The sequence below is a fragment of the Cydia splendana genome, chromosome 25 (assembly GCF_910591565.1).
Source record: "Cydia splendana chromosome 25, ilCydSple1.2, whole genome shotgun sequence".
In the NCBI taxonomy this organism is placed as follows: domain Eukaryota; kingdom Metazoa; phylum Arthropoda; class Insecta; order Lepidoptera; family Tortricidae; genus Cydia; species Cydia splendana.
The window spans coordinates 4,597,461-4,612,255 of NC_085984.1; the positions used below are offsets into that span (position 1 = coordinate 4,597,461).

Below are 14,795 nucleotides of genomic sequence, written 5' to 3' on the forward strand. Positions count from 1 at the left end.
TAAATGAAATGAAATGAAATTAAAATGAAATGAAAATATTTATTTTCAGGCAACTATTGGCCCATAGATAAATACCTTAAAACTAGCATACATATTATTACAAAATATATCTTAAAACTAAAAACACACAATATATTGTATGTAAATAAATGATTTGTATGGAAAACACACAATTATGGCTGCGATGCAGTTCGCAACCCCGCAGTGTCAGGGAGCCGGCCGCGGAACCGCCGGAACTTGACACCCTTCGGCCAAAACTCCTCCTTGGTGAAGGTCGCTTGATGTTCAGTCGGAACGCTCAGCACAAAAGAATTAAAATTAACACTGTGTCGAGATTCCAACTTCACGACCCTCAGGATGAATCCGGACTCGACTCGTACATACTTTACGATCTCCTCGACCTTCGTAAGGTAGTGTAATCGGGACACATACAGCAGCGTAAAACCACATCCCTCTCTATCATAGGCTACGTATACCTAGGTACTTTCAGCTAAAGATTTACAGGATTAAAACTTGTTTGTAACATCGATATAAATACCTATCCACAAATTCTACAAGCCATTAATCTTATCAATCTTGTATCAAAAAGAATTATAACTATATAATAAGAAATTACGTGATAAAATATTCAGTTTAGACAGTTTAGTTCTTATTGAAAGACACCCAAGTGTTCCGTAAGAACTGAAGTTTCTTTTTAAATCTGTTGCGTCCCATCTGACGCCAAAATGATAGGTAAGTTTAATAAATAGTTATTTATTTCCAAAATTGAACGAAGCGAGTGGCTCGAAAAATGGAATCTTGAGTTCTTGAGCGTTCCGATGGTTTCAAGGCACGAGGATTAAACAAATTTTGCCACCGATTGAAACACAACATTTTTCACCACACCAACACAAGGAAAATGCTATCTGTAAAATATCAAATAAAATTTCACAATCTTAAGTTTCAAGATGACATGTACTGGGACCGCGTCAAGCACCAGGACCACCACCTTCAGTCATTAAATTTTTTCCAGGTAAAATCCTAATTCTCGCCACGGTCGCCGTGGCCAACGCCAGATACGTTATAGAGGAAGTAGAGGGGGCTTCAACGACAAGCGATCTTTGTCCCGCGCAGGGCCATCATCTTCTTCCCCACGAGTGGGACTGCACGAAGTTCTACTACTGCGAGTATGGGCAGAAGTGGGTAACGCCGAGGGACTGTGCGCCGGGGACCGAGTTCTCATATGAAATTCAGGTACAATTCCTTCAGTACGGACAATTTCGGATATGATGGTCCTTCTTGTCTAAGTGACAATGTGATAAAACGGTATCTTTCACTTTCAATCGCGCTGTTAAAAAGTGACGGATATTTTGTCACGGAGATAAAGCCATCCATAATAGGCATGCAGGGTCCTATAAAGGATGACTCACATTTAAACGGCCCGGGTCTGGGCCGAGGCATCCGATACTTCGTTTTCTATAGAAAGCATCACGTGAAGGTGATCACCGGTCACCTGTCAATCTGATTTCTGATTTCTAATATGACAATACCTCGAAAAGGAAACAGAGTCTGCGTTTCCTCCAGGGGTCCACTATCCAAGTGCCAAATGTAGAAAATAAAGAGTTTTCCCGAGGGTCAACTCTACAGTATGGGGATCTTCAAAAAAGGAGTGTACTTACCTACAGATTTTTAAAAGGTCGGCAACGCGCATATGTAGCACTGGAGTTGCAGGCGTCCATAGACCACGGTGAATGCTTACCATCAGGCTGGCCGTATGCTTGTTTGCCACCGATGTGGTATTAATAAAAGTTATTACACAAATTTACCTTACCAAAAAAGAAATACATAATTTACCTTATCTTAAATTTACCTTATCGTGTTCTCTTACAGACTTGTGTACACCCGGATAATGCAAACTGCCAACTGCCAAGAGTTCCTCCTTCTTCCGAAGAGAGCGAGGAGTCAGCGGAGACCGAAGCCCCAACTGAGGTCCCAAGCACTGAGGCAGCTACTGTAGGACCCGTCATAACCACTGAGGCCGCCACTGAACCAGAAACTGAGGCAACAACCACTGAGGCCGCCACTGAACCAGAAACTGAGGCAACAACCACTGAGGCCGCCACTGAACCAGAAACTGAGGCAACAACCACTGAGGCCCCAATCCAAAGCACAGAGGCAGCTACTGTAGGACCCGTCATAACCACTGAGGCCGCCACTGAACCAGAAACTGAGGCAACAACCACTGAGGCCCCAATCCAAAGCACAGAGGCAGCTACTGTAGGACCCGTCATAACCACTGAGGCCGCCACTGAACCAGAAACTGAGGCAACAACCACTGAGGCCCCAATCCAAAGCACAGAGGCAGCTACTGTAGGACCCGTCATAACCACTGAGGCCGCCACTGAGGCAACAACTGAGGCCGCAACAGAGGCCCCTGAATTAGAACTGCTTCCCAATGGTTGCCCAGTAGACTTTGACGTCCACCAACTGCTGCCGCATGAGACCCGTTGCGACAAGTTCTACTACTGTGTGTTTGGGGAAAAGCTAGTCAGGGATTGCCCACCTAACACTGCTTTCAATCCTGCTATACAGGTATGTTAACTTAGAATTAGAACGTAGAATTTTAAATGAAACAGTTAAGACCTACACCTTATAAAATAAAGTCCCCCGCCGCGTTTGTCTGTCTGTGTCATCATCATCATCATATCAGCCAGCTGTCCTCTAGAGGACGTCCACTAGACATAGGCCTCCCCCAAAGAGTGCCACAATGACCGGTCTTGCGCCACCCGCACCCAGCGGTCTGTCCGTATGTTCGCGGATTTTCATGGGGTTTTCACCTATCAATAGAGTGATTCTTGGGGAAGGTTTATGTGTATAATTTGTTATTAAGGTTTTGTGTAACCTGTGCCAAGCCTAGGTCGCTAGTGAAAAATAAAACTAGTAGCTCTGTGAGCTGTAGACCTCGCGAGCATATCTTATTGGGCACGATGAAAATATAGTAAATAAAAAAAAAACAATACGAATAGTGTAAAAAAAATACAAAAAGTTATATCCCAGCATATAATTACTGGGGATCGAACCCAGACCTTCTGTGCAAACAAAAAAAGCGAACATTTGCAAAATACGCCATGATGGTTCTTACTTAAGGTGACGAAATTTAGCTACTGATTCTCAAGTAAAAAGTAAACATCTTAATACCTCCAAAACCAGCGAAATAAAATTTCTGAATTTTTGGCCATTTAATCTGTAAACATGTCTCGAAAAGAATACACTCTTATGATACCGATACGACCATTTGTTTAAGCGCGAGCTATCACAACTCTTCCATTTTGAAAAACATCCGGACATACAAAAGCAAAATGCCCGAGTCAAAACGTAGACCTACGCTACGCTTCGGTCAATAAAGATAATCTGATTAATTGGATTAAATAGTTCCTTTGTATTCAGTTATCAGTTTCATACGGTATAATCCCTATAAGCTGGTCGAATAATGCAAAAAAGTAGACTTAATCAAAACCTTATCAGACGGTCATATGAAGTTGGAACACCAGTGTCTTAGAGGGATTAAATTGTATTTACCTGCCCTTAGTTATATTGGAGGGAATCTAAGAAAATTTCTATTATATGTGCATACAGGCATAGTTGCATAGTACAGGATGGCCAAATAACAGGTTAGCTTTTGTAATGTTATATTCTATGAAAAATATTAAGTATACCTATTATTTAGGGCCGGCAATTAAATATAGAAAATAACGTAGCCTGTAGCAGCATGGCAGATGTGAACCCTTTCCATCGCATTTTTCATCACATTTCCTGCGTTATCTCAGTGACTGTGTCTCGAATATTATACGAGCAGATAATCGAAAAAGAATAGGTACCCAACTAACCAATAACTTTTTCCAGGTCTGCGACGATCCAGCGAACGTTGACTGCGTTAACGCCTCCGGATCCTCAGAGACTTCAGACGAAGCCTCAGGATCCTTAGAGACTTCAGATGAATCCTCAGGAGATCTCGAAGGCAGCGGAGAGATTGACATAGAAGTTGAGGAGCTCCTCCCCAACGGATGCCCTGCGGACTTCGATGTCCACAAGCTCCTGCCTCATGAGAGTGATTGCAGCAAGTTCTATTACTGTGTCTTTGGGGAGACTGTTGAGAGAGAATGCGGGCCGGAGACACTGTTCAATGCTGAGTTGGAGGTAGGTTTTGATTAAACGAGTAAGGTCAAAGGCCTAAGGGAGAAGGTGACCCTCGCGCAGGCAGCTTTCTCGCGCAAAGATTGGCCATAGCAATCCAGCGCGGGAACGCTGCCTGCGTGATGGGAACCCTACCAAGGGCACAAAATTTTGATAGGTATTCATTCACTCGATGTGGCGATAATATTGCTTAAATAGGTGGAGTTAGACCAAGATAAGTCTGCAAAGATTTTGATATCACACGCAGTGAAACTGTTATTTTAATTGTCAAGCTTCTATGAAATTATGACATACAAATAACACATGCACTTGCAATCAAAATCGTTGCAGACTTCTCTTGGTCTAATTCTATCTACAATCTTCACTTTTTCCGCGCCTCTTTGTTCGATATGGATACGATAGGTGCAAATTAGTGCCTACGTCAAATCATGGGATTAGTTGTCAAGCGGACCCCAGGCTCCCATGAGGCGTGGCAAAAATGCCGGGATAACGCGAGTAAGAAGAGAAGATATAGAGGTGCAAAACGAATAATTTTTCTGGTTATTCGTAGGTATATAAAAGACAAAAACAACACATTTCAACCGATTAAGTTATCGTTCATTAATTGGATTAGCCGCAAGATTAGTAGATTGTTAATAATAGAATATTAAATACAGATACTAATACTACATATCCTGATTGCTGTCGCTACACGTGTTAAGGAAATAATACCTAAAATTAAAATACTCAATATACGACGATGAAATATTCACAGTAGGTACAGTCAACTGTAAAAATATGGGTGTAGCCAACTTATTCAAAAATATGTCCCATAGTTCTTAATTCGCTGACATAAGAGCTATGGGAGATATTTTTGAGATGATTTGTGCACCCATATTTTTACAGTTGACTACCTAATCCGATATTCCATATCAAAAACAATACCTAGAGTTAGAACAAGATAAATCTGCAACGATTTTGATAGCATACGCAGTACAAGTTTTATTTATACGTCATAATTTCATAGAAGTTCGACGTTTAAAATAACACTGGGGGCCGATTTTTGAGTTTCGACCACGATTTCGTGTATTTCGTTCAATAATATCTCCACTACTAGGCATTTAAATTCTACTAATAAAATTGAAAACGAGTGGTCAATGCCACTAGATTTCCAATTTCTATCGCTTGTATTTCAAAAATTAGCATTTAACCGTTTTCCACCGATTTTCGAGTGTCGAAATTGAACGATAGAAATTCAAAAATCGCCCTGGCATTGCGCAGACTTTTCATGATCTAACTCTAAATATTTTCCTTAAAAAACTATACGAAATAAACTGTTCTTCATCAAGCCTATACTTAAACTTATATTGAACTTTTAGGTATTTATGAGATAGTTTACAAAATGACTACACAAGAATTTAAAAGAGTGGGTAAAGCATTTTATTAAATGCAGTAAAGCAGCAGTTGTTTTATACAACCTTCTTCTATTCTATTTTTATGTAAAATTTCGACCTGACGTAGTCTAACGCAGCTGACATGCTGCCGTATTCGAACTTCAAGATATTCACAAGAGACGACACGTACTAGATCCATTCTAGATACGTTATAGTTTAGATATCAACTAGTTCTCTTTAGCAGCGCAATTCGGGCAACCAATGTCACTTTTACGTTACATAGAGTAAGATATACAGGATGACCTTAGCCATTGGACAAACCCTGAAATCCCACGTAGGGTTACTTCTCAGAAATGCTCTAACGGTAATATTTTTTTAATTAGAACAAAAGATAAAAAAATAAATTATCAAACAAAAGTTATTTCCAATAATCGACAACAAAAAGAAACATACTGTATTAATCATTGGCAGTGCTTTTGAAAATTTGTTTGAAAATGTGCGGCAATGATGACATTTGTCAAAAGTCAGAATCTTATTAATGTCATAAATAAAAAAGATAATCAAAACGGTCGAAGGAGGTTTCATACTATTTATTACCTCAGGAGCTACTAACACATACAGGTTGCTCCAAAGTAAAAAACCGGGCAAGTGCGAGTCGGACTCGCGCACGAAGGGTTCCGTACCATAATGCAAAAAAAAAAAAACAAAAAAAAGCAAAAAAAAATACGGTCACCCATCCAAATACTGACCACTCCCGACGTTGCTTAACTTTGGTCAAAAATCACGTTTGTTGTATGGGAGCCCCATTTAAATCTTTATTTTATTCTGTTTTTAGTATTTGTTGTTATAGCGGCAACAGAAATACATCATCTGGGAAAATTCAACTGTCTAGCTATCACGGTTCGTGAGATACAGCCTGGTGACAGACGGACGGACGGACGGACGGACGGACAGCGAAGTCTTAGTAATAGGGTCCCGTTTTACCCTTTGGGTACGGAACCCTAAAAAATCGTAATTTTTTAATTTCTTCGTAACCGCTACACCGATTGTTATGATACTTTGTATACTGGTTCTAAATACCCTAATGCATATGTACATTTCGGCTTTGTCCAATGGCTAGGGACACCCTGTATATTAGATGTGAATTGGATCTCTAAGTCATATCCTGAGGAAATCGTTCAAGAGTATCTCCAGAATCGCGCAAATGTCAAATTTGACAGGTAAGATCTTTACCCTTAATCAAATAACGGGAAATTATTTCCCACTTCATTCTAATTTACGAAATATTTTTTATCTGTTTAATGGTAGCACTTAGAGATACCAACCATACAGATTTAAAATCTTAGTAAAATTTTGAATTTGAAAAATGGCAACACTTTTCTAATGGCCGCCATTTGTGACCATAAGTCTAAGTCAATGTCAGTTCTCGTGATTTTTTTTGCAATAACAACAGTTTTTTTAGTGTTTTGAGGTTAAGTGCGAAAAAAAATCTGGTAAGTGTATACGCTGAATACTATCATAAACTAGACTTATTTTCCCTGTGTTTTGCTTGAAAATAATTGTGATAACGATATGATTTAGCCAAGATTTTAAGGTTTTAGTAAGTGGGAAATTATTTCCCATTGTTTGTTCCTGAACTTACGATTTACAAAAAAATTGGTAGGTTTTATCAAGTGGGAAATTATTTCCCAGTGTCTGTTCACCACCTAAATTTTAATTTGTTTCCATATATAAAAATATATGCCCGTTTCTCTGTTACACAAAAAAACTGTGCGTTCTTTTTGTCTTCTTTTTTCTTTTATTTATTTCTTTGACTTTTGAAGATAACGTTAAAAAATCATACTTGAATTCCAAGCAAAGCCGGGGGGAGCTACTAACTAGTAAAAAGTTCTTAACCGTATCGGACAATGGGGAATTATTTCCCACTTCATTCAAAGTTTTGCTATTCCGTAACGGATAACGGGAAATTATTTCCCACTGCAAAACCCCCCTTTCCTCCCCACTTAAATTTTTAAATCCGAATCGGGTCCTTCGAGCCGGATTCTAAGAAGCACGAAATTTTTTTGCGAAAGCTGCATCCGGCTCGAAGGACCATGTTAAAGGCGTAACTTGGGCCTTGGGGTCCAAATAAGTAAATTAATAGAATTAAAATACAGAATGTACGTACGAAACGAAAGATATATTTTCCAAGAAGCCAGTTGACAATATTGACATAAACTTTTTAATGTTGGGATAAAAAACTCCATTCTGCAACACCAATACCTCCGTTGTTTACAAGCATTTATAAACTAATTAATGTGATTAACTGTCTAACGCGATTAAATTTTATTATTGTTCCTTTTCTCCGACGTTTCAGCCAGGTCAAAGACATATGTAACTCCGTATAAGATGAAAAAAGTCTTAGAAAAAAACGTGCCTCGGAAATCAAGAAAAAGTAATTCTCGGATAGATGGCGCACACACCTTTGGCCTATGGTCGGCTAGATGGCGTTGACGACACCGTTTTATATTTAACAATTTTAACACATAGGTATCAGTGAATGAACATGGGTCAAAATGATATAAAACTAATAAAATCATTTATCCATAAATATAATTTTTTTCGATAGTTTTATACGTTTTCATTTTGAGTTTTAGTCGTGTGTCGATAGATGGCAGTAAATTTACTGTGACTACAAAATTTACTATGACAGGACCCCTCTATACTATCTATTCTCTTTGGCCAGGTTGCACTAGCTGTGGTCACGGAAGACTGATGTCCCACGTCGTGACTGACACCCGTTCCGTGACCACAGCTAGTGCAGCTAGTTTATAAATGCTAGTAATAACAACGGAGGTATTGGTAAACGAGCTTTTTTTATCTGGGCTTTTGTCTAGAATACCATGTCGGCTACGTTAGACTATGTGTCAGTTCGAAAGTTTACATAAAAATAGATAGATTAGAAGGTTGTATAAAACAACTGCCGCTTTACTGCCTCAAAGGGGCCCACTGATTAACAGTCCGCCGGACGGTATCGCCTGTCAGTTGTTCGGAACTGTCAAAATTTTGTTCTAACTGACAGGCCGATACCGTCCGGCGGACTGTTAATCAGTGGGCCCCTTTACTAAAATGCCCACTCTTTTATATTCTTGCGTAGCAATTTAAATTATAATTATCACAATAATTCCTAAAAGTTTCATAAAGCATATGTATAGGCTTGAAGACAGTATATTTCATATAACACTTTAAACACTCGCGTTTTGTACACATATTTAATAAGTGAAATAATAAAATTTTATCGCGTTAGGGGCTATTCATAAATTACGTCATTTCAAATTGGAGGGGCGGGGGGGGGGGGTCTGGACATCGGATGATGGTAGCATGACGTAGGAGGAAACGGGGTCATTAATAAATAATAATAAATACATTTTAGGGGGGGGGGGGGTCAAAAATAGTTGACGTAATTTATGAACAGCCCCTTAGACCCGTTAATTACATTAATTAGGTGTACAAAACGCGCAAGTTTAAAGTGTTACATTTATCAACTGTTCCACAGGTGTGCGACTGGCCAGAAAACGTTGTATGTGCCAACGCCGGCAGCAATGAAAACGAATCTACTGGCAGCGCTGAGAATGGAAACAGCCAAGAAACCAGTGAGGAAAGTGGAGCCAGCAATGAAGAAACTAACAACAGTAGCGAAGAAGCCACTACTACCGCCGCCCCTGAAACTGACGCTACCACTTCTGCACCCTTAACTTTGCCTACTGAAGCACCAGAAATAGAATTGCTGCCTAACGGATGCCCTGCCGACTTCGATGTCCATCAACTGTTGCCTCATGAGAGTGACTGTGCCAAGTTCTACTACTGTGTGTTTGGAGACAAGGTCGAGAGGGATTGTGCCTCTGGAACACATTTCAACCCTACTTTACAGGTACCATGAATTACGAAACAGCTTTTACAAGCATTGAATAATGGAAGTGAAAGGATTCAAAGTTATTATTACTTCGTTTTTTGTTTAGAAAAAACACAGTTCACCTAGTTTTTTGTCTATCTGTCCCGTCAGCCAGGACACAAGTTTTACAGAACCAGATATTGAAACACTCTCTGCTTGCTCAGTAGATGGCTCATAAATTACATTTTATGCTGATACATTTGCTAAATTTCAATCTATAAAACCATGATTTGAAAGACTGTGTCATTATGATTAATATTTTCTCAGGTGTGCGACTGGCCACAAAACGCTGGATGTGCCAATGCCGGCAGCAATGAAAACGAATCTACTGGCAGCGCTGAGAATGGAAACAGCCAAGAAACAACTGAAGAAGGTGGAGCCAGCAATGAAGAAACTAACAACAGTAGCGAAGAAGCCACTACTACCGCCGCTCCTGAAACTGACGCTACCACTCTTGCACCCATAACTTTGCCTACTGAAGCACCAGAAATAGAATTGCTGCCTAACGGATGCCCTGCCGACTTCGATGTCCATCAACTGTTGCCTCATGAGAGTGACTGTGCCAAGTTCTACTACTGTGTGTTTGGAGACAAGGTCGAGAGGGATTGTGCCTCTGGAACACATTTCAACCCTACTTTACAGGTACCTTGAATTACGAAACAGCTTTTACAAGCATTGAATAATGGAAGTGAAAGGATTCAAAGTTATTATTACTTCGTTTTTTGTTTCGAAAAAACACAGTTCACCTAGTTTTTTGTCTTTCTGTCCCGTCAGCCAGGACACAAGTTTTACAGAACCAGATATTGAAACACTCTCTGCTTGCTCAGTAGATGGCTCATAAATTACATTTTATGCTGATACATTTGCTAAATTTCAATCTATAAAACCATGATTTGAAAGACTGTGTCATTATGATTAATATTTTCTCAGGTGTGCGACTGGCCACAAAACGCTGGATGTGCCAATGCCGGCAGCAATGAAAACGAATCTACTGGCAGCGCTGAGAATGGAAACAGCCAAGAAACAACTGAAGAAGGTGGAGCCAGCAATGAAGAAACTAACAACAGTAGCGAAGAAGCCACTACTACCGCCGCTCCTGAAACTGACGCTACCACTCTTGCACCCATAACTTTGCCTACTGAAGCACCAGAAATAGAATTGCTGCCTAACGGATGCCCTGCCGACTTCGATGTCCATCAGCTCTTACCTCATGAAAGTGACTGTGCCAAGTTCTACTACTGTGTGTTTGGAGACAAGGTCGAGAGGGATTGTGCCTCTGGAACACATTTCAACCCTACTTTACAGGTACCTTGAATTACAAAATAGCTTTTACAAGCATTGAATAATGGAAGTGAAAGGATTCAAAGTTATTATTACTTCGTTTTTTGTTTCGAAAAAACACAGTTCACCTAGTTTTTTGTCTATCTGTCCCGTCAGCCAGGACACAAGTTTTACAGAATCAGATATTGAAACACTCTCTGCTTGCTCAGTAGATGGCCCATAAATTACATTTTATGCTGATACATTTGCTAAATTTCAATCTTTAAAACCATGATTTGAAAGACCGTGTCATTATGATTAATATTTTCTCAGGTGTGCGACTGGCCACAAAACGCTGGATGTGCCAATGCCGGCAGCAATGAAAACGAATCTACTGGCAGCGCTGAGAATGGAAACAGCCAAGAAACAACTGAGGAAGGTGGAGCCAGCAATGAAGAAACTAACAACAGTAGCGAAGAAGCTACTACTACCGCCGCTCCTGAAACTGACGCTACCACTCTTGCACCCATAACTTTGCCTACTGAAGCACCAGAAATAGAATTGTTGCCTAACGGATGCCCTGCTGACTTCGATGTCCATCAGCTCTTACCTCATGAAAGTGACTGTGCCAAGTTCTACTACTGTGTGTTTGGAGACAAGGTCGAGAGGGATTGTGCCTCTGGAACACATTTCAACCCTACTTTACAGGTACCTTGAATTACAAAATAGCTTTTACAAGCATTGAATAATGGAAGTGAAAGGATTCAAAGTTATTATTACTTCGTTTTTTGTTTCGAAAAAACACAGTTCACCTAGTTTTTTGTCTATCTGTCCCGTCAGCCAGGACACAAGTTTTACAGAACCAGATATTGAAACACTCTCTGCTTGCTCAGTAGATGGCCCATAAATTACATTTTATGCTGATACATTTGCTAAATTTCAATCTATAAAACCATGATTTGAAAGACTGTGTCATTATGATTAATATTTTCTCAGGTGTGCGACTGGCCACAAAACGCTGGATGTGCCAATGCCGGCAGCAATGAAAACGAATCTACTGGCAGCGCTGAGAATGGAAACAGCCAAGAAACCAGTGAGGAAAGTGGAGCCAGCAATGAAGAAACTAACAACAGTAGCGAAGAAGCCACTACTACCGCCGCCCCTGAAACTGACGCTACCACTCTTGCACCCATAACTTTGCCTACTGAAGCACCAGAAATAGAATTGCTGCCTAACGGATGCCCTGCCGACTTCGATGTCCATCAACTGTTGCCTCATGAGAGTGACTGTGCCAAGTTCTACTACTGTGTGTTTGGAGACAAGGTCGAGAGGGATTGTGCCTCTGGAACACATTTCAACCCTACTTTACAGGTACCTTGAATTACAAAATAGCTTTTACAAGCATTGAATAATGGAAGTGAAAGGATTCAAAGTTATTATTACTTCGTTTTTTGTTTCGAAAAAACACAGTTCACCTAGTTTTTTGTCTATCTGTCCCGTCAGCCAGGACACAAGTTTTACAGAACCAGATATTGAAACACTCTCTGCTTGCTCAGTAGATGGCCCATAAAGTACATTTTATGCTGATACATTTGCTAAATTTCAGTCTATAAAACCATGATTTGAAAGACTGTGTCATTATGATTAATATTTTCTCAGGTGTGCGACTGGCCACAAAACGCTGGATGTGCCAATGCCGGCAGCAATGAAAACGAATCTACTGGCAGCGCTGAGAATGGAAACAGCCAAGAAACCAGTGAGGAAAGTGGAGCCAGCAATGAAGAAACTAACAACAGTAGCGAAGAAGCCACTACTACCGCCGCCCCTGAAACTGACGCTACCACTCTTGCACCCATAACTTTGCCTACTGAAGCACCAGAAATAGAATTGCTGCCTAACGGATGCCCTGCCGACTTCGATGTCCATCAACTGTTGCCTCATGAAAGTGACTGTGCCAAGTTCTACTACTGTGTGTTTGGAGACAAGGTCGAGAGGGATTGTGCCTCTGGAACACATTTCAACCCTACTTTACAGGTACCTTGAATTACAAAATAGCTTTTACAAGCATTGAATAATGGAAGTGAAACGATTCAAAGTTATTATTACTTCGTTTTTTGTTTCGAAAAAACACAGTTCACCTAGTTTTTTGTCTATCTGTCCCGTCAGCCAGGACACAAGTTTTACAGAAACAGATATTGAAACACTCTCTGCTTGCTCAGTAGATGGCCCATAAAGTACATTTTATGCTGATACATTTGCTAAATTTCAAATATTTCAATCTATAAAACCATGATTTGAAAGACTGTGTCATTATGATTAATATTTTCTCAGGTGTGCGACTGGCCACAAAACGCTGGATGTGCCAATACCGGCAGCAATGAAAACGAATCTACTGGCAGCGCTGAGAATGGAAACAGCCAAGAAACCAGCGAGGAAAGTGGAGCCAGCAATGAAGAAACTAACAACAGTAGCGAAGAAGCCACTACTACCGCCGCCCCTGAAACTGACGCTACCACTTCTGCACCCATAACTTTGCCTACTGATGCACCAGAATTAGAAGCCACTACTACCGCCGCTCCTGAAACTGACGCTACCACTTCTGCACCCATAACTTTGCCTACTGATGCACCAGAAATAGAAGCCACTACTACCGCCGCTCCTGAAACTGACGCTACCACTTCTGCACCCATAACTTTGCCTACTGAAGCACCAGAAATAGAATTGCTGCCTAACGGATGCCCTGCTGACTTCGATGTGCACCAACTGTTGCCACATGAAAGCGATTGTGCCAAGTTCTACTACTGCGTGTTCGGAGAGAAGGTCGAGAGAGATTGTGCCCCTGGGACTCATTTCAACCCTACATTACAGGTACCTTGAATAATAGCGTTTAACTGCATAGGGGCTATTCATAAAAATACGTCATTTCAAGTTGGGGGGGGGGGGGGGTCTGGACATCGGATGATGGTAGCAAGACGTAGGAGGAAACGGGATCATTCGAAGCATGATTTTTGGATGATTTTAGGGGGAGGGGGGTCAAAATCGTCAAAAATAGATGACGTAATTTATGAACAGCCCCATAGAATAATCGAGGTGTAAGGGTTTAAAATCCTTACTTCACTGGCTCAGTGTCCCAAAAAGGATATTAAGTCCCACAAAAATCTTACTAAAATTTGTTGTATACAGACACAAATATTTAAACTATTGCTACTTGCTCAGTAGATGGCCCATGAAGTGTCATATACATATGTCAATACATTCGCTAAATTTAATTCTATGAAACCAGCATTTTAAAGACCGTGTCATTATTCATTGTTAACTTTTTCTCAGGTGTGCGACAGGCCAGAAAACGCCGGATGTGCCAACGCCGACAGCGGAGAAGGATCTGGTGACAGTGCCGAAAATGGAAGCCAAGAAAGCGGCGAGGGAAGTGGAGACAGCAATGAAAACAACAGCGAAGAAAGCGGATCTGGCGACAGCGCTGAAAATGGAAGCCAAGAATCTGGAGCTAGCGAAAGTGCTGAAAATGGCAGTCAAGAAGAGTCAGACAAATGTAAGACTTCTTGCAATGTAGCCGCATGGGCTCACGAACATGATTGCGATAAATTCTGGCGCTGTGACGGAGAAAATGCGGTCTTAGGCACATGCTCTGAAGGTCTACATTTCAATGCGCAGAGTCAGACTTGCGATTTCATCTGCAATGCTGGTTGTGTGAGAGATGATGTCCAAAGTACTGGGGAGAAAGAAGGTTTGAAACTGTTCCTGCCTTGGGATAAGGTTGATAATACTATCAGAAAATTATATCTTGGACAGAACTAACTGCACCTAAATTTTTAAATACGTTTATGTCTTATATCGACCGGTATATGGACCGTCATTCGAGCGTGTCTACACAACTTTGACACCCACCCGCTATCTTCAGTTACCCGTGAACAAGATGCATGTAACTGCGTGGAAATATCGGGAGCTCGAAAACAATACAAAAGGTAATCACGGTTCATATCCCGTTCGATATAAGCCTAGTGAGACTAACCGTGAATCATTCAAAACTGTTACGGTTA

The 14,795-nt window shown here is 40.7% G+C and overlaps 1 protein-coding gene across 1 annotated transcript; it reads left to right on the forward strand.

Moving 5' to 3' along the window:
• Positions 1 to 656: 656 nt before the first annotated feature.
• On the forward strand, positions 657 to 14,568 carry LOC134802592 (mucin-5AC-like). The gene is made up of 12 exons (XM_063775229.1): positions 657 to 732; positions 1,013 to 1,233; positions 1,870 to 2,571; positions 3,883 to 4,176; positions 9,082 to 9,456; positions 9,745 to 10,119; positions 10,408 to 10,782; positions 11,071 to 11,445; positions 11,734 to 12,108; positions 12,397 to 12,771; positions 13,069 to 13,605; positions 14,065 to 14,568. Exons 1-12 carry the CDS (start codon positions 726 to 728, stop codon positions 14,551 to 14,553), a joined length of 4,500 nt encoding a protein of 1,499 aa, XP_063631299.1. The 5' UTR covers positions 657 to 725; the 3' UTR covers positions 14,554 to 14,568.
• Positions 14,569 to 14,795: the final 227 nt, after the last annotated feature.

Excerpts from the sequence above, each read along its gene's own strand:
- LOC134802592 (XM_063775229.1), top strand. Across the intron at positions 10,120-10,407 it reads ATTTCAACCCTACTTTACAG|GTGTGCGACTGGCCACAAAA; the intron begins GTACCTTGAATT and ends ATATTTTCTCAG. Across the intron at positions 12,109-12,396 it reads ATTTCAACCCTACTTTACAG|GTGTGCGACTGGCCACAAAA; the intron begins GTACCTTGAATT and ends ATATTTTCTCAG.